This window comes from Carettochelys insculpta, chromosome 14 (genome assembly GCF_033958435.1).
Source record: "Carettochelys insculpta isolate YL-2023 chromosome 14, ASM3395843v1, whole genome shotgun sequence".
Lineage (NCBI taxonomy): Eukaryota > Metazoa > Chordata > Testudines > Carettochelyidae > Carettochelys > Carettochelys insculpta.
The window spans coordinates 25,841,552-25,859,738 of record NC_134150.1 but is presented as its reverse complement, the minus strand read 5'-3'; the positions used below and the strand labels follow the sequence as shown (position 1 = coordinate 25,859,738).

The 18,187-nt window shown below is 41.5% G+C and overlaps 2 protein-coding genes across 8 annotated transcripts in view; one reads left to right on the top strand and one right to left on the bottom strand.

The window, feature by feature from the left end:
* GARRE1 (granule associated Rac and RHOG effector 1) overlaps positions 1-11,111 on the top strand; it is a 125,136-nt gene extending 114,025 nt beyond the window's left edge. For all 6 annotated transcript variants that reach the window (XM_075008635.1, XM_075008634.1, XM_075008633.1 and 3 more), the window contains 4 exons: positions 2,862-3,027; positions 4,205-4,339; positions 6,279-6,357; positions 7,763-11,111. In XM_075008635.1, coding sequence (XP_074864736.1) covers positions 2,862-3,027; positions 4,205-4,339; positions 6,279-6,357; positions 7,763-8,089 — 707 coding nt within the window. In that variant the 3' untranslated portion in view covers positions 8,090-11,111. The remainder of the gene's footprint in view (positions 1-2,861; positions 3,028-4,204; positions 4,340-6,278; positions 6,358-7,762) is intronic.
* Positions 11,112-11,250: 139 nt separating this feature from the next.
* Positions 11,251-17,778, bottom strand: SS18L2 (SS18 like 2). Of its 2 annotated transcripts, none has more exons than XM_075008641.1 (4): positions 14,747-17,778; positions 14,419-14,544; positions 13,190-13,266; positions 11,251-12,751 (listed from the first exon to the last, which is right to left on the bottom strand). In XM_075008641.1, exons 2-4 carry the CDS (start codon positions 14,485-14,487, stop codon positions 12,667-12,669), a joined length of 231 nt encoding a protein of 76 aa, XP_074864742.1. In that variant the 5' UTR covers positions 14,488-14,544; positions 14,747-17,778; the 3' UTR covers positions 11,251-12,666. The 2 variants fall into 2 exon arrangements, with proteins under 2 accessions (XP_074864742.1, XP_074864740.1); XM_075008639.1 differs by having other exon boundaries at positions 14,821-14,976.
* Positions 17,779-18,187: the final 409 nt, after the last annotated feature.

The following is an 18,187-nucleotide window of genomic DNA, read 5'->3' as shown; positions in this document are numbered from 1 at the left end:
TCTCAGTGTCTTCCCCTGTTCTGACAATTTACTCCTTATTTCCAAGTCCTGCCAGGAAGCCTATGCTTCAGCTTCTGTGATGCTGCATGTTCTTTCCTCTCTTCTCGTTGGAAGTCAGCATAAATACAAAACAAAAAATCTGTACACACTCACACACAATGAATGGACTTCATTGGGACTGCCTTGAATTCAATCACCACAAAAATATACTTGCCAAGGACAGGTGCCAGACTCTGAACAATATCCTAGCTCAGATCACATAAAACCCTTGAGTACCTGGCAAGATATGTTTGTCTTTCTTAGGTCATCTGTCTTCCTGCATCTATTGTTACCCTGCTTACAAAACTTCACCACCATTGCCTTCAGATGTGTCTGCAGTTAGTATAGTTTCCAAGCCACTAACCTACGAACCTCACAGGAACAGTTCCTGCCAAGGTAGAGTTTTCTCTTCTGTGGTGGACAATTTCTTGCCAGACATGCAAAAGTGTTCTCTTTCTCAATTCCTTTCCAGGCAGGAAGATTATTACACATGCATCCCTATTAGGCTGGGGATGCCTCATGAGTAGCCACACAGCTGAAGATTGTGTGTACGTCTCAAGAGTTTAGGATGCACATCAGTATTCTGGAGTTGCAAGCAGTCAAAAAGGCACGTGTCATTTCTTCTACTCATCCACATTGCCATGTGCTTTTAATGTCTGATAACATTTTAAACTGTCTTCTACATCAACAGTCAGGGAGGAGTAAGACTCATTTTCCTGTGTGTGAAAGCAGTTAAGCCATGGAAATCACATCACTTTATCAGTAGTCTACCTTCCAGGTAAGCAGAATGTGCTCAAAAAGACACCCTCAGCAGACATTTTACTGTCAGCCTCAAGTTGGGCGCTCCATAAGTTGATGATATTGTGCAATATTAGCTCTGTGAGAAATGCTAGCTGGGGAATCTGGGGGTCTTTCAAGCAAACAGGAAGTGCCTCACACATTATTCCAAAGCAACGTGGTTGTTGCCACCAGAGTAATATTGCTTCTTCCTCAGTCAGACCTCAGGCTTTTCTTCTATTACCATTCTATGCAAACTTGGCAGGACAGGGAAAAGGTTATTCCGATAGAAAATTTTAGTTTTTCAGACTCTTCTACATGCCACCCCAGCTACTAGACATACTCCCAATGTTTCCTGAGCTCTTGACCAAGTGGAACAGCAAGCCCAGGACCCCAGTCTGCATCTATTCCATTTTAGGATTTTGTATTTGGATGGGCATTATCCTTAGATCATTTATGCTCCACAGCTGTGCAAGATGACATTTCTAATAGTATGAATGACTCTTTCTAGAGAGGTCACCTAGTTAAATGGAAGTGCTTTCCTTCTTAGACACATCAAAGAAGCATTCTCCCTGAAACTGCAGATGTTCCTCTCATCTTGGATTTCACCCTCTTTGAATGCATCAGGCCTGTCACCAGCTCCTTGTGAGTTGACTTGGCAGAAAACAACGCATGCCATGTCAGAGCAATTCAGTCTTTGTACATCTACTGACTAGTAGCTTCTGGAAAGGTCTAATCAGGACTTTCCCACCTGTTCAGAAACCTACTTACAGTGTCATTTAAACCTTCTTGTACCACTTGCAAGGCCTCAGCCCAGCCCCCAATCTTTTGGCTTCTTGGTTCATGTCTCTCCTTTACACGAAGGTCACTTTCGTCATAGTCATCACCTTAGTTGGAAGGGTTAACAGGCTTGGAGCAGTGATGGCAGCAGATTCTTCTTACACTGTATTTCATAGGGATAAGAGTTTTATTACATCAGCATCCCAAAGTCACCCCCATATTAGTTTGAGAATTTCATCTGATCCAAAGAGTTCACTTAACTGGGTTCTTCCAAAAATGCTTGCTTCCTCAGGAGAACAAAGACTCCACTCCCTCAGTGTTCCCTTTTACCTGCAAAGAACAAAACCAGTGAGGAAATCTGCAAGACTTTTTGTGGATAGAACTGTAAGAATCGGGAGCATATCCTCTCCACCCAAAGAATCTTCAGTTGGCTGCATTTTACTTGACTGGTTATTGAACTCCATCCTTCTCCCCCAGTAGTGAAAGCTCATTCCTCTACTTCAAGAAATACCCCTCCTTGATGCCTGTGAAGCATCTGTATGCAGTTTCATTTACACATTTGAGAGACATTATGTTATTGTGCAGGATTCCTCTGCTAATGTGGAATAGTGGTCTTCCCTTAGTTCTGCCGTCTACATCCTCACACCTTTCTTCTATTTAAGAACTTACTTGTGTCAGTCATCTATAGTGGAAATCAGTAGGGACTATCGCTCAAGGAAGGGAAAGTTACTCACCTGTAACTGGAGGTCCTTCACAATTGTGTGGGTTCCTATCTTTATTCTGCTATCTGCCCTCCTTCCTCTCTGCTTCAGATTTTATCTGATTGTGGTAGAGAAGAAACTGGAGAGATGATCAGTCAGGCACATCTTTTATCTCCTCAGACAGAGGCATATGTGCAGATCAATGAACACTATTTTCAAATTCTCTGGCTCCAGGTGTGCATGCATAATCCACAGTGGAATAGAAATAAGGAGCACATTTCAAAGAATCTCCAGTTACAGGTGAGTGACTTGCTCTTTACCTGTATCCAGCATCTGGAGATACTATGTGCCTATTTGTCAATATATAATTTTTTTCAGTTATCTTGTTATTTAATACTGTATATTGCTTCAGCCTGAGTTATCAACTCTGTTGACTGCTATTGATTGTTGGAGTGTTTTGCTGGGATACACAGCCAAGTGAAAGGATTAAGTTAAGGCATAATTACAACATAAATAGCTGAATGTGTCAGCAACTGACTCTCACATTTCTTTTTGTATATTCAGTGGGCTCTGATCCAGAGTTTGCCCGCTATGTAGCTGGGGTCAGCCAGGCTATGCAACAAAAAAGGCAAGCACAGCATATCCGTCGCCCAAGCAACACACGTAGCAATTGGCCTCTTCCTGATGATCCTCACAGAACCTGGCCTTTTCCTGAATATTTCACAGAAGGGTAAGTGAGACTATACAAGCATCACCATATACATTGTGTTCTAATACGCTGTATGTGCAAGTTGAACATAGGGGAGAGATGCTGGAAATTATTGGCTGTTTTTGATACCTTTTTAACTGCCATTGTTGCATGGGACTAACACGCTACTATTTTTTAAGAGTTATGTAATTTTCTAGAGTAGAAGGCTTGACCATTTTCTGCTTTGTTGATATTGAAGTGGTAGTATTAGCTTGAAATCTCCTTTAAGCAAATATTGTAGGTCAGTTTTGTTCATACAGTGTATTTTTAATCTTTTAACATGAGAAGTGACAGGATCGCTATAATGCTTAATTCAAATGAGGTTATTTTAATATCTGAAGGATGAAGAATATTCATTATCACTATTGATGTTATGATGTCACTTGATATGTCAGGGGATTGCATTGAGTTTCCTAGACATTATCAACTGGATGCTGCTACTGTGGAGTAGCAGCAAAAGCTGCTTAATCAGCACACTTGAATTCAGTTTTCCTAACATGCAGCACAAACATCCGAGTGTTGCTACATTTTCTACTGAAGTGGTTCTCAACCTTTTCTGTATGATGGTTTCATGCTACAACATAAAGTTTCAGGATTCCCTTCCCGTTTGTTCACCAAGGAATGGAGAATGGTTGTTGGTGACACCACCCTGCCCTCCTTACATGCTGGTTTGCAGCCTCTAGGTAGGGGACCCCTTTTCATCTAATTCTGAAATTGAATGCCTGACCCTTTTCAAAAAAACCCTAAACCAAGTGTCATTTGGCTCTTTTGCCTGAGTGAAAGGTTGTGGTGCATGTGTGTTTGTGTATTGTATCAGAGATACACACACACACACACACACACACACACACACACACACACACACACACACACACACACGTGAATGAGTGAGCATTTTTTATTGCATTAGATTGTTTCAATTGATTATACTGCAGTGGCAGGACAGTTATTACAGTAATAATCAGTGAAACATACTGTGAATAGGTAAGAAAAATATTCCCCCTCTTGCTTTCTCCACAATTGGGGTTTAACTCATGGGTCCCAGGAGTAGGGACTTTCCAACATTCAGCATTTAATGTTACAATCTAATAACATTTCATGGCAGGTACTCTGGTCAGGACAGTGTAGAGTTGAGAACTGATTTCCTATTATCTTACAGTGATGTGACAAACAGCTGGTCCGGTAATCAAGGAGACTCAGCCAGCTCAAGTGATGAGACTTCCTCAGCTAATGGAGACAGTTTGTTTTCCATGTTCTCAGGGCCAGACCTTGTTGCTGCCGTCAAACAAAGGAGGTGAGCACAGATGTGTTAATATAAACATGTGCCACTTGAATATTTTTAATCCTAACTTCGTAAAAGTGTGTGAAGACAGAGGGAGAATCTTGTGTGAAGAGCATTCACCTGGTGGGACTGCGAGACAGCCGCATGAATTGAAACTTGGAAGTCAGATATGCAAATGATCGTTGTGATTATCTGATCTTTATGCCTATAACTCATGAATCTTGCCAGTTGGCTGTCACCTCCTCTAATCTAGTATCTTTGTGCTATCTTTTCATGAATGTGCCATTTGTCATCTCAAACTCCAACATGCACAAAAGAGAGCGCTCTTTCACCTCCCCCCTTACTCTCTCATTGTGATAACACCCCTATCTTCATAGTTACTTACCTCTTTAAAGTAGGGGTCATCTTTCAGTCGTCTCTCTCTAGACTTGCATATAAATCTTATCACTTCATTCCATCCTTCAACTCAAGCTAAAATTCTCACCCAGATCCTCGTTATGCAGTTTGACTACCACAAGATCCTCCTTTCTGGCTTTGCTGCAGTTTTGCTCCCCTTAATTCTACTCAAAATAGTGCTGTTAAGATAATCTTCCAACCTCATCATTCTTTCTAAGTCAAGCCCCTCTGTAAATTCTTCTACGGACTTCCCCTTTCACGTAGGCATCAGCCACAACCTTCCTAGCAAAGTAGTAGAGGATAGGTCCAGTCTGTCAAGAGCTGTTAGCCAAAATGTTTGGAATGCAACCCCATGCTGTGCATGTGTCTATGACTGACTGCCAGATACTGGGACTGGATGATGATCACTTGGTAACTTTCCTTTTCTGTTCATGTCCTCTGAAGCAGTGGCTCTCAGCCTTTCCACACAACGGTACCCCTTTCAGGAGTGTGATTTGTCTTGCCAAGTTACACCTCACTTAAAACCTATTTTATTACAAAATCCGGCACAATACCAAAGCATCACAGCACACTTACTGAAAAATTACGTACTTTTTCATTTTTGCCAAATAATTATAGAAATATATTTGTTTACAGTTCAGTAGAGCATTATAATGTTGTTGTATGAAATTTTAGTTTGTACTGACTGGCAGCAAGCTAGTGCTTTTTGTGTAACCAATCATAAAAGTAGGCAAATATGTCGATGAGTTGGTGCGCTCCCTGCAAGACCTCTGCGTACGCCTGGTTGAGAACCACAGCCCTGAAGCATCTGGCAGAAGGCAGAATACTGGGCTAGATGAACCATTCGTCTGTCTCAGGGTGGCTCTTTCTTATGATTTCTAGCAATTGGGGCATTTAAAAAAAAACTTTCTTTACCTGATGATTAAATTATATTTGATTAAACCAAAACCAAAAACCAAGTGGTGTGTAAGTTAACTGTGTTAAAATTGGATTCAAGAGGCTCTGATCAAATCAGCCATTGACAGAGAGGAGTTGCTATTACGGGGTCTGAATTTTAACACTGAATCTTTTTAGTAAATGAGCTCACTCAGTTCACTTCTCTGTGACTAGCTACAAGCCAAATTCTGCAGTTGGGAGCTACACTATACTTGTGAAAGATTTTTATTTCTTTACCAGTACTCAGAACACTACCCCATTTTGATATGGCTTGCTGTGTAAAGTAGGACAGAAAAAAGATGGGTAACGGACTGATTTCAAGATGTGTTCCTTTAGCTATTAATTTTGTGAATAGTTAAAGTTTCAAAACTACTATCCCAGAATCCATCTACCAGCTATTTTAAGCAAAGAAGAATCTTATGGTTAATGTTCATTTCCCATTGCTTGAGTGCAGGATGCACAAAGTGAAAATGCATACACACGGTGCTGTCAGATGTACAGAGTAAACAGTTTTACCTTATCTTTATGTTGGTCATCTTCAGAATTGCACAACTGTAGCTGAAAAAGAGGTGTTTGTAAATGACAGCAAATTGCATGTCAATCTGTTTGCTTTCTGCAGAAAACACAGTAGTGGTGAGCAAGAACCTGGCACACTACCTTCACCACCTCTTCTTTCCACTGTAGATGATCTTAATCAGGTAAGCTGAAAATTGCTTTTTCTGTATGTTAATGAAGGTGACTTAGCAAGAGAACAACAATAGATAATTTGGCAGGTACCTAAGACTGCTCCTGAGGTTCAAATTTCTGTTATTTCTGAATTTAATCAACATGAAAAACTATTTGTATTGCAAGGAAAATCTAAAGCTTTGCACAACATTTCTTACAAAGTGTCTTTGCCCCATTGTTTGTCACGATGTATAGTGTAACAGTTAAAAAAATTGGCCTGACTGGAAGCAACTCAGTATGTTGAAGCCACATGGCTTCCCTCCTGTTGGACTCATGCAGACTGTTCCTAGTTGCAGGAGAATGGAAGTATGTGGCTTTCCTGATTCTTGGTATTGCTCTTTTCCCCTCGCTTTCCAGATACTTAGATGACAAACCAGAGCAAGTGGTATGTCCATGAGGATGTGTAGTATAGGCCAGGGCGGCACAGATCTAGGGTTAATGCTGCTACACTGTTAAGCATTTTTAAATGAGAAATTAATAGGGGAATCCATCACCCCATGAAATGAGCTGCTCGGCAATGGCTTCCCACCAATATAAATGATAACTGAAACAAATTAGTCTGTTTTATAAAGCTGTTGCAGTAGAGCTGTACAGGTCATAAATGTATTCAGGATGCTTCAGTAAGTTAGTTTGCATACAGTGGATCAACATGTTTGCTGTAAGCAGTCATTTTTACGAGCTTAAAGAAAAAAATAATGTTTTATAAACAATAGGGCTACATCTACACTGGCCTTTCGAAAGGGCATGCAAATAGACTAATTAAATGCAAATAAAACCAATTTACATATTCAGTGTCTCATATGCATGACAGCTGCTCATTGTTCCTGAAGTGCTATTTTCAAACCCAAAACAGTTGTGTAGATGGGATTTCTTCAAAGCAAGTCCTGCTTTCGAAAGCACCCTTCCTGAAAAAAATTAAGAAGGGTGCTTTCAAAAGTGGGGCTTCCTTTTGAAGTAACCTCATCTACAGGGCTGTTTGAGCTTTTGAAAACAGCACTTCTAGAATGGCAAGTGGCAGGCATTATGTAAATAAGTTGCTGAATATGCAAATCAGTGCCTTACTTGCATTTTCAATTGGCAGTTTTTGCATGCCCCTTTTGAAAGGGAGGGGGCCAGTATAGAGGTAGCCTGGGGGAAAATCTATAGAAAGCCTTAGAGTGAGTTTTGCAACATGCTCCTTTTTCTAAGAAAACAAGTACTTATTACACATGTATAAAAAAAGCTTTTTTCTTATCTGCTCAACTGTTTTGTTACTGAAAATAATTTCAGGCAAGTAAATAGAAAATCAACTTCCAGAAATCAGAACAAAATGAACTGATGTATATTTTAGTAGTATTTTGATGTGCAAAATCAAAGCTAATACTTCTGTCTCTACAGGATAATAAAACCAAAACCTGGCCTCCTAAGGCTCCTTGGCAGCATTCTGCATCCGTTGCAAACACACTGCCCAATCAGAGTACATCTTTGTATCAGATGAGTAATCCAGTCAGTCAGTGGAGTGACACAATGCAGATTTTACAGTCACCCGTTTGGTCTACAGCCAACGACTGTACTTCTTCAACAGGGATTTCCTCCAATTTTGCCTACGCTCAGCAGCAACACTCACCACAGCAGCAGACTTCCCAGCACAAACAGCTGAATAAGGGCTTTAAATCTTTTCCAGTAAAGCATGAACGCAGACCCTCTTACCTGCACCAATACTAACTGCTTTTTGTATTGGAAAGATGCATTATAGGGCCAAACAGTCTTATAAGTAATGTATATTATCTTTGTTTCCCCTTTGTGTATTGGCTATATTCTGGTTATTATATGTGGCGTGAAAACTTTATGGTGATGTATATAGGTTTTAAAATGTTTTACAGTGCTGAGCAAACAGCCAATATATTTGTTAGACATACGTGAAACAGTCCAAAACTGTGATATGAAATGCTTTTAAAATGTGTATATTACCTTTACTTTTCAAACTCCTTTTTTAAAAAAACAATTGCTAAGACTACCATGCAAGACACTGTATTTTATAGCTATTTTCATATAGATTTATAATTAAACATCTGCTAAAATGCATTGACTATTTTAGCAAATATAGTGGTCACTTTTGCTCAACACTGTTTTTGTTCAGATTTGTAACGGACAAGTATAGTCTTTAAATTCTAAGTAAACAGCCTGCCAACTTTTTTAATGAAATGAGGCAGCAGCTATTAATAGGCTGTGCAAGTGGGTTTATTACAGAAGTGTTGTAGAAGCCACTGCAAAACTTTAATGTAAATATAGAGTTGTTGGAACCACTCAAACTTATTTCAAATGGTTTCTTGGCTAAGGTAGATGGTATCTGTGTGGATACGATTACACTGATTTTTCAAAAATGTACAATTTGATACTTCTACATTTGGCCAAAGGCATTTCCCCCAGTGCTCCTTACATGGGTGAAACTATAGCTAAAAGACTACTCGCAGATATTTAAAGTCTTATTTCAGATGCTACACTTGAGTAAGAATTGTGAGCTGGCTCAGAAGAGAAACTAGAATTAAAATGTGGATAGCAGTTACTTAAAATTATATTATGTGCCCTTAAAGTGAACCTGTGGAATTTGGAATAATCTTCCAACCAAAGTGGATCCAGAAGTGAAAGACTGGTGCTTAAAAATTGAGGAAAAAAAATAGTAAAATATATATATATATATATATATATATATAGCTATCCCACTGTATATTAATTGAAGTTACAGAAGATTCTTTATATAGTTAAAGCTTATTTAAAATGTTCATATTTCATCTAAGAGTATAAATCATAATATTTTCCAGTATAAAGTTTTGACAGTATTAATCTTATTTTTGTATTTTCTTAAATCATACCATTCTAATATGTTAGAACTAAAACCCCCCTTAACTAGTAGTTAACTGCATATAAATTCTTTTCAGCGAAGATTAAAGCACATTTATGTTCCCATTTTTCTACAAACTAAGTACATCTATATCTAAAGATACCAAAAAATAAGTAAATATAAAATATACAACACTAATACTATTAAACTTTTGGGTGTTTAAACCCCATTTACTCCTTTTGTTTGTATGGTGATGGGCTGTAGTTGCAGGCCCGGAATGTTACCCTTGTGCTGTTTAAGGATGCCAACGTTGCCTGTATTTGATATATTGTCACCCTGTTTTCTGAAAATTCATACTTACCATGTTTACAGAGAACCGTTTGCTGTACATAGACTTTTTATAGTAATGTGTTTTGCACAATCAGTGTGGCTTTTGTCTGTAAATTGTTACTGCTCTGTACTACTTTACTTCTGAAAATCCTCTGCTCAAAGTGCTAGTGGTTATTTAGCTTGACAAACGATTTGGCATTTCCTATAGTGTGTCAATTAGTATTTGCTCCTGAATTTGGTTGTATGTCCCATGATTATTCATACTAAAGCCAAATGCAAATCAGTAGATTTATTTATAACTTTGAACTTTTTCTAACTCGTGCCAAAACTGTTGTTGCAGTTTTTGTAATTTATTACTAATTACAAATACTGGCACTCGCCAAACTTAATGTTGTGGAAACAAAATTGAAATAATTTTTTGTCTGCATTTTGACCATGTAGGTGCTATGCCATTTGCTGCAGATTGTTCTGAACACTGGTCATTTTTAAAATTGTTGCACTTGGCAAACAAGTCTTGCCATAAAATGTTTATCATTTACACTGCCAAGTGCAAGGGTTTTGGTGCTTACCCTTATTGCAGTGCTTCTTGTGAATAGCTAATGCTTCTGAACTGGAACTGAACATTTTGTATTTTTCTTTTAAAGCGCCTCAAAGTACAACCTATTTGCTTTATTAAAGATATAAATTTACGAATAGGTAATACCTATTTAAAACATGCTCCCCACTGAAAACGAACAGCGCCTCAAGATGTACCTTAAATTTGTTAATGAAAAAAATGAACGTAAAATTGTCAACTAATGAGTTGTCTTCAGAGTAGAATCTGATATCAAAGTTCCCCATAATCCTTATTTTGGGGCTACTCTACCAGGAGGATGGGATGAATAGCACCATGAACACTGGAAAGTTGCTGAAGAGTAATGTTATATTACTTACCCATATTTAGCTTCTGATAGTAAAAAATTTTGCACTCAGCCTGTAAAACAGTTGCTAATGTCACTTTCCTCATGTACAGTTCACAAAGTTAGTGGATGACTAGTAGTTACCTTTGCTTTTGGACACAAGTATGATCTGGTGCCATTTCTCTTAAGTTACATTAATCAAGTGACTGGAATACAAAATCTGAAGCATGGAAAATGAAAGACTGCTACCTGTAGCTGTTTGCCAGCAATATGTATATAGCAGGTCCTCAGTCTGAGAAAAGCTAAAAATCACTAAGCCTTTACACTGATATCAAAGAAATGAATTCAGAAGTGCTTGTTACCAAATTTTATTACAAAAGATTAACGCATTTTCAAGAGAGTTAAGACTAACGTAAACTTAGCATTACGAAATGTGTATTCCTTTAAAAATACTTAAATGCAGATATAAAACTTATTCCTAAATGCTTTACATAAGTAGATAATATCTATGTACTATTTTTGAAAACACTAAAATTACTTATTTCCTCGATTAAGCCATTTGCAAGACGTGCTACTCCTTTGTTGGAAAATTAGATGCCTGAACTCAGAATATTCGATGAACATTCATTCATGTTTGAGAGGAAAGCAACTACTCAAGCCCATTCATACTATGCAGCCCCATTTAAATATGTCTAAGTAGTAAAGTAAGCTTCGTCTAACTCACTTGTTGCATACTAATTCCAAAAGTGCTTTAGCTCCCTGGGAAAAACTAGTTTAATCTTAACAGGATCATATTATAATGTATCCTGTAAATCAACTATTGCAATTGGAGTGCAGCAAGATACAGCCTTGTCACATATGACAAATTACTGCCCTGAATTTCTGCCAACTTGCTCTTGCAAAAGATTTTTTATGGTTTAAATGAAAATATTTTCATTAACCATAAATAAAATTCATACAGCTGGACCTTTAGCCTGTGACAGAACTAAAATGGCACACAATGCTGTGCAGTCTGGGCTATAATGAAAAGGTTTAGCCTACAACTTGTGTTTGTATTACCGCGATCTAAGTCTGAATCCCTTTCTAGGATAACTGGCCTATGAAGAAAGAGACAGAGGTAAAAAAGGTAAAATGCACTATATCATGCACTTGAGAATAATAAATGTGTTCTGATTTCTGAAGTGCCCACCTATCAGCAAAACAAGGCTAATACAATTATACTAGTTTTATTGCAGAGATTGTAAATTCACAAATTTAAGAACTTTAAATAGGAAATGAGGTGTGCACACACTTGATTTAATTAGAAGGAAAGAAGAATGGCAAACACTTTGCTTGTCTTTCAGGCTACTGATATTAGTTCTCTAAAGAGATATTACAACTAGATACACTTTTGCTTTTGAGAATGTAATGCAGAACTATACTTTGACCTATAAACCTATGACAAAGGAGTGGAAGAGGGATAGAGCACTAGGGCAGACTTAAGTTATTGTCTTTCTCCATCAGCCATGCTGCCTATCATTCTCTGCAGTGATTTCACATGAAAGACAGGAGTGGTCATTAACATGTTAACCTCAAGTCCAGTAACTAGTACTGGCATAGACACACCATCTGGTGCTCAGGGCATATAGTTTTGTGCAGGAGCCAGCAAAAGGAGGGCCTAATTCTGCTTAGTGCTTCTGGGTATTTCTGCAATACAACAGTCATGGTGGCCTGCAAGTCCTTGACCACTTCCCCGTTCTTTCAGAATTGTCAATATTTCTCTAACTTGAGTCCTATTCCCATGGTCAGCTTGCCCTGTGGGATGCACTGTCATCATTCAGCACCCTTATGCAGTTCATTTCCCAAAAGAATATGATGAAATTCAGGTTCATGGGGATTCAAAGACAGTGCTCTGTGTTGTCCTGTACCACTCCAGGAAGCACAAAAAGATTTAAAGAGCAATACTTTCAGGCAAGGTGTATGGTTTTCAAAAGTCGAGAAAGGGCAAGCTAATTACAAGGCATCTTTCACAAACTTACCAATTCATTGCTAATAGGATGCAAGACCACAACACACTTATTCCTGTAAGAGTCTATTCCCTAATGCCCATCTATCTTGGCCTGTGGATTCCCAATCTTTCTTAGAGAAAAATGAGTGAATGTGGTATCCCTCTGAGCTTTAGAGTCCCTCCCATTCAGTCATGTCTCCTTGTCTTATATAGGCAACACTGAAGAATGTCCAAGGTTGTGGGATCAGTCAGTCTTCTGTGCACTGGGTGGTGCTGCATCAGCAATCGTAGCCAAATAAATAAGATTTCTGTGCAAGATATGTTGGTACCTATGAAACAAAATAAGTTTAGAAAACAAACAGTAACAAGACTTTATTATTTGTATTCCCCACAACAGAGTCATTGGGGCAGACTGTCTCGACAAAGCTGAAGTAGTCATGCATCTTTACAACTAATAAATACTATCTTAGGCCCTATATTGCACATCCAAAAAAAAATTACACAAGGGAAAAACTGTTGCATATCCTATCTTTACTTTCTTTTATACCCAACTTCCCACACTTTCACTTTAAAGATGAGAAAACATACTGCATTGTCATCTGGAAAAAATAAGCTATGTATCTTGGATGCAATGACTAAACAAATGTTATTTTAAGCCAAAACTTTCTGTAAAACATTTTGACATTCAAAGTGTTTTGGGCATCTAAAACTAGCACCTTTTCTATAAATGCATCACAATTACTACATTTTGAAATAAGTTTACTTACTGCACACATTCTGTAGCTCTTCCCTTATTTTGATATTCTACAATGCATCGAATCAGCTGATCATTTTCATCTAATAACTAAAATAAGTACATATGTTAGTGCTTTGCTGCTGCTACAACTGACAATGTTTTGTCCTAAGTGGGTCATAGCAACTGCAAAAACTCTCTTAAAGTGCCTGTCTTTCTGATAATTGGGCTGAAAATATTTTCTTGTGCCCCTCTGAAGGTTAGGTATGCAAGCTGATCACCTTATAGTAGGATCTAGAAAAATGTGTCAAATGCAGCCAATAGGAACTTTTTCCTTGGCCACACCAGCCTGCTTGGCGCAGATGGGGGGCAAAACAGTGCCTCTTCCATGCAGCACCTAGTGGTGGGTTTCTTTCCCCCTTCCCTGTGGCTGCAGTGGACGGCTCTAGGCTTCAGGCTACTGCACTCCAAATTTCAGTCGTGAGTCTTGGCTTCAGGCCCCCCTCTCCGTGGCTGCCTCAGGCTCCAGGAACATGCTTATCCCCATCCTTCCTGCACTGCTTCAGCTGCGGGCCTCTAAGCTTTGCTCCTCCTTCCCAGTCTGGACCCACCCACAGAGTTCTGGCTTTGGCCAGCATGGTTGGCTTTAGCTGGCACCATGCTCAAGAGGTGAGGTTCTTGGGGCGTCAGACGGCAAAAGGGCATTCAGGAGCAGGGGAGAGAAACAACAGTGCCTCACGGGGAGATGCACAGGCAGCGGCAATCAAGGGCACCGAACTACAACTTTGCACGCAGTCAGGAACCCGGGTGGGCGCTGCAGTGTTACTAGATTTTAAGCACGGGGCTGGCTCTCAATCCTACCCCGGCTTCACCCTTTGCCCTGTCTGCGCCGCTCCTCTGCTCCGCCCCCCGACTCTGCTCCCAGCGCTGGAGGGGCGCGCAGACGGGGGAAAGGCTCCGGAGTCTGGCTGCCTACCAGCGCCACTGGTACCTTCCTTTTACTACGGAGCCTGCACAACCCGCGCGCAAAGGAATGACAGCGGCGCGGGGGCGGGCGCGTCTCTGCCCTAACGGGGGAACGTCTGTCGAACCGGGCCCCGCAGGGCCGGCGGCCCCGGCCGAGGTACTCGGATGACGCGCGAGCTGCGAGCCACTGCAGCGCTGCCCGATAGGGAGCGACAAAGGGCCCTAGCTGAGGGCCTCCCCCAGCGCAGGGAAGCGACGTCCCAGCTCCGAGGGTCCGTTGGGGCGTGGCCGACTCACCCGCTGCAGGGTCTCCTGGTTCACTTCCGCTTTCCCGCGCAGCCGCTCCGGCACGAAAACCACCGACATGCCCCCGAAGCGGCCTCTCACCGCGATTGGTTCCGCCCAGGCGGCTACCACTACAGCCTGTGGGGGAGGGAGCAGAGAGAACCAACCTCAACAAAACCCCTTCGGGCGCGTCTTCCCGCGCACCGACCCCTTCGCTCAGGCAAGCGCGGCCACCGTCACCACAGGGCGGGAACGCCGGAGAGCAGGGACGGGACCGAGTAGGCGCCTCCGCGACCGCCGAGGGGGCGAGAACTGAGAAGGGCCCCCCCACGCCCAGCACCGAGAGGGGCGCCAAGGCCGGGCTGTTGCAGCACGAGAAATCCAGTAGGACCCAAACACCGTCCCGCCACTTGCCGACCACCGCGAACGGGCGCCGCCAACTCCCTTCCGCTTCCCGGGCAAGGGCAGCTGGGAGGCCAGGGCCCTTCTGGGCCTGGCCCCGATTGGCTCGCCCAGGTCGTTACCCCGAACAACCGTCGGGGGGCGGGGAGGAGTCGTACTTAGTACATAGCTTGTAGTGCCCACTGCAGGCGGGCCGGATGTCGCTTGTTCTCTGCGTAACGCAGCCGTCCGGCCAAGCCCTGCAGTGGGCACGGGGCTGGGTTTCTATCGCTGCTGCAGCCGGGAGCAGGCCCTGCCTTGCCCTGCCAGCCCCTTTCGGGAGCAGGTTTCGCCTGCTGCAGCAGCAGCACGATGCTTGATGTAAGAGTCGCATTAGAGGTCCTGCCTAAGGGCACAGTCAGCTAAGGCAGGGTTGGGGCCGCAGAAGCTGTTACAGGAGTCTGGCTGCCCAAACCAAGGTTCATCACTACTAAAAGCGCGAGTTACTTGCGTAGGGCTCGCTGCCTCTGCAGCCCTCAGCTGCTCTCACACCTTCCTGCCCGCAGGCGCCTGAACACCCGAACAAATGCAGCCTAAGCCCGTATCCGCTGGAGCCGAGGTGTTGGTGGCATATTGTCGATGCTGTGCTAGATACTCCTGTGCACTTCCCTTTCCCCCCCGCACATACCCACCGCCGCGGATGATTTCTGTTTTTCGAATATCCATTGTGCATCAAAGCAGAGCTCTGTTTAATGCTCGCTAAGCCTGACTTTACAGAACTCTTATTAGAGTGATATTACCTCTATCAATCACACCTTTCTAGTCATCTTAATTTTATTCAGTGGTTAGAGCACAAGAAGTTATGACTGTAAAGGGTGAAATTAGTTTAGTTGAAATTGGCCAGCGAGAATGTAAAAACAAGCCCAAAGGACTTTTAAAAATCTTCAGCACTTCAACTCAGGCCTAAAAATTCAAAATTAAATCAGAGTTGTCACTTAGCAGCAGCAAAAACAGAACAGAGTACTACCTCTCCCTAATATGTATCCGTTAGAATTGAAGCTTCAATGTGAATGTAGAAAAATGACTACTTTTATAAATGCTTAAGGCTTTCAGCATGAGTGCAAGATGCATTGGCTCAGACTTACTGCAATGCTATCTTATGATGGAGGACCTGTGTAAGGTTAAGGTGAGCTCTTGTAAGTTGCTTGTGCAGCAGCTGTAACTGCTTTGTGTTTTACTTCTGGTGAGAAGTGCTGAAGTTAATTCAGACTACCCTGAAGAAGTTAGACAAACTGTATTCTAACACATAGGAGTAGTAAGAATTACTGACGATCAATTTTCCCCACACAATATCAACTTGAATATTATGGAACACAACAGCAGTGATGAATCTTTGCATCTGATGAAGTGGGTCTGTGCTCACAAAAGCTCATGCTCAAAACTTTTCTGTTAGTCTATAAGGTGCCACAGGACCCTTCATTTCTGTAACAGCACTGAATAATTTCAGGTTGTCAGTGCACAAAGATCTAATTCTCTAGTGCTGTTCCACTGGCCAAGTAACTTTGAAGTATATACCAGAGTGGTTTGAAAATAAGAAGGGAAGCAGTATTTGAGTTAGTACACACTGCACAGAAGAAAAGCTACACACAATGGTATCTAACCTCCACATACCTTACACCATCAAACTAACTTATTCACTGAGCAAATCAACAGCATGGGAAGAGTAATATTCTCCCATTTTTTCCATGTGTGGAATAAATTTTGTGCACCAAGGCACATGCAGATGTTTGTAATGGTGGTACACATGCTGCTGGCTGTGGGCACTCTGATAATCAGCTGGACAACATAAGAATTTCTCCTGGGTGGCCACCCAAGAGCTCAGCTTCTGGGGAACACAAGTTTAGATCCACTAGAAGGAGAAATTAATTGCAGTTTGTCTTGTAGTCTAGATATATTCTCATATAGGGAATACCAGACTGAAAAGGGTGAGGAGCAGCACCTGGAGAGAAGGAATAAAGGACTAACACACACCCTTCTTAGGAAGCTAATTCCAGGGAACTTTGTTTCTTGGCACTAACAAGTTCCGGGAGTCCAGGGTGTGCCTTAACCTCCAAGCCTTTTTAATTTCATGACAACCACACAGCAATATTAAAAATACATACCTTACACCATCAGCAGGATTAAACCATCAAACTAATTTATCCACTGAGCAAATCAACAGCATGGGAAGAGTCTCTGCAATGGTACCACATCTGAAATATCCTCTCGCAACCAGCCAAATAGCTTTTGTAGCATGACAAGGTGCTCATCAAATTCTGCTATTCCAGATAAGGGTAAGTGCAGAGAGAGTTACAATAGTAACTAGAGGCCCTATTATGAAAGGCACTATAACCTACCTTGATGAAGAAATACAACAGGTCAGTGAAACAGTTAGGGTATCAACAATACCAGTACATTTTCAAACAGCTGGAGGTCACTACCTGCCCAATTATTAACTGGAAGTAGTCTGCAGGCATCAAAGCAAGAACCTTAAGGAGGGTTGTGAACTGACAAATTAGGGTCTTTTAAATTTGATTTGGGGGAAGTTTGTCCTTTATAAGGAATAGCTTGGTAGAAAATATAGCTCTCCTCTGAAAAGCCAGTAATACGCAGTTCTGTGGTGCTCCTAGCAATCTGAAGATTTAAACATCTTCCACATCTATAAACTCACTCTGGGTTCTAGCATTCAGGCTGTTTCTGTCATACAGTACCCATAATAATTCTACAGCTTAAGTTCTCTCTATACCTGTGAAATAACACCGTTCAGTTTTGTTAGCTTGATTCTAATGGGTTTATACAGGTATCTTGAGGGCCCAGGAGCTCCTGACTTGTTTAGAAGAGAAAGAAGGCCCACAACAAAAAAAGCTCATCTTAAAAGATGGAGCCACTGATTTGGAAAAAACGTCCTGCAGCCATATGGTCAACCTGAACAGGAAGTGGGTTAGCACAGGGGTGCACAAACTGGGCGGGGGGGGTGGGGGGTGGTCCCGCCTGGGGGTGTGTGTGTGTGTGAAATTTTGTAAGTGGGGCACATAATTAGCTGTTGGGTCCCAGGCTCTTCCACCTCATTAAAATGTTGAAAAATGTTACTCTGTGTATTCACATTTATATACTGATTAATAATGTTTTTACATTCTACATACTTACTTTCTTACACATGCTGAAAGCTCCCCCACCTCTGCCAATAAACATAAATTTCAATCTGTTTGGATTATATTACACAGCTTGGGAAGACCCTGCTACTAGCAGGGATGAGAAGTGGGACCCAACAAAGTTTGCTCACCCCTGGGTTAACAGAAGCTGTTGTGGTGAAGCACTCAATTTCCCTGCTGGCATTGACTGCTGGGTTCCTTAGTAGAAG

Excerpts from the sequence above, each read along its gene's own strand:
- SS18L2 (XM_075008641.1), bottom strand. The coding sequence starts at position 14,487 with ATGTCGGTGGTTTTCGTGCCGGAGCGGCTGCGCGGGAAAGCGGAAGTG. Across the intron at positions 13,267-14,418 it reads ACCAGGAGACCCTGCAGCGG|TTATTAGATGAAAATGATCA; the intron begins GTGAGTCGGCCA and ends TACTTATTTTAG. Across the intron at positions 12,752-13,189 it reads AGAGCTACAGAATGTGTGCA|GTACCAACATATCTTGCACA; the intron begins GTAAGTAAACTT and ends TTTGTTTCATAG.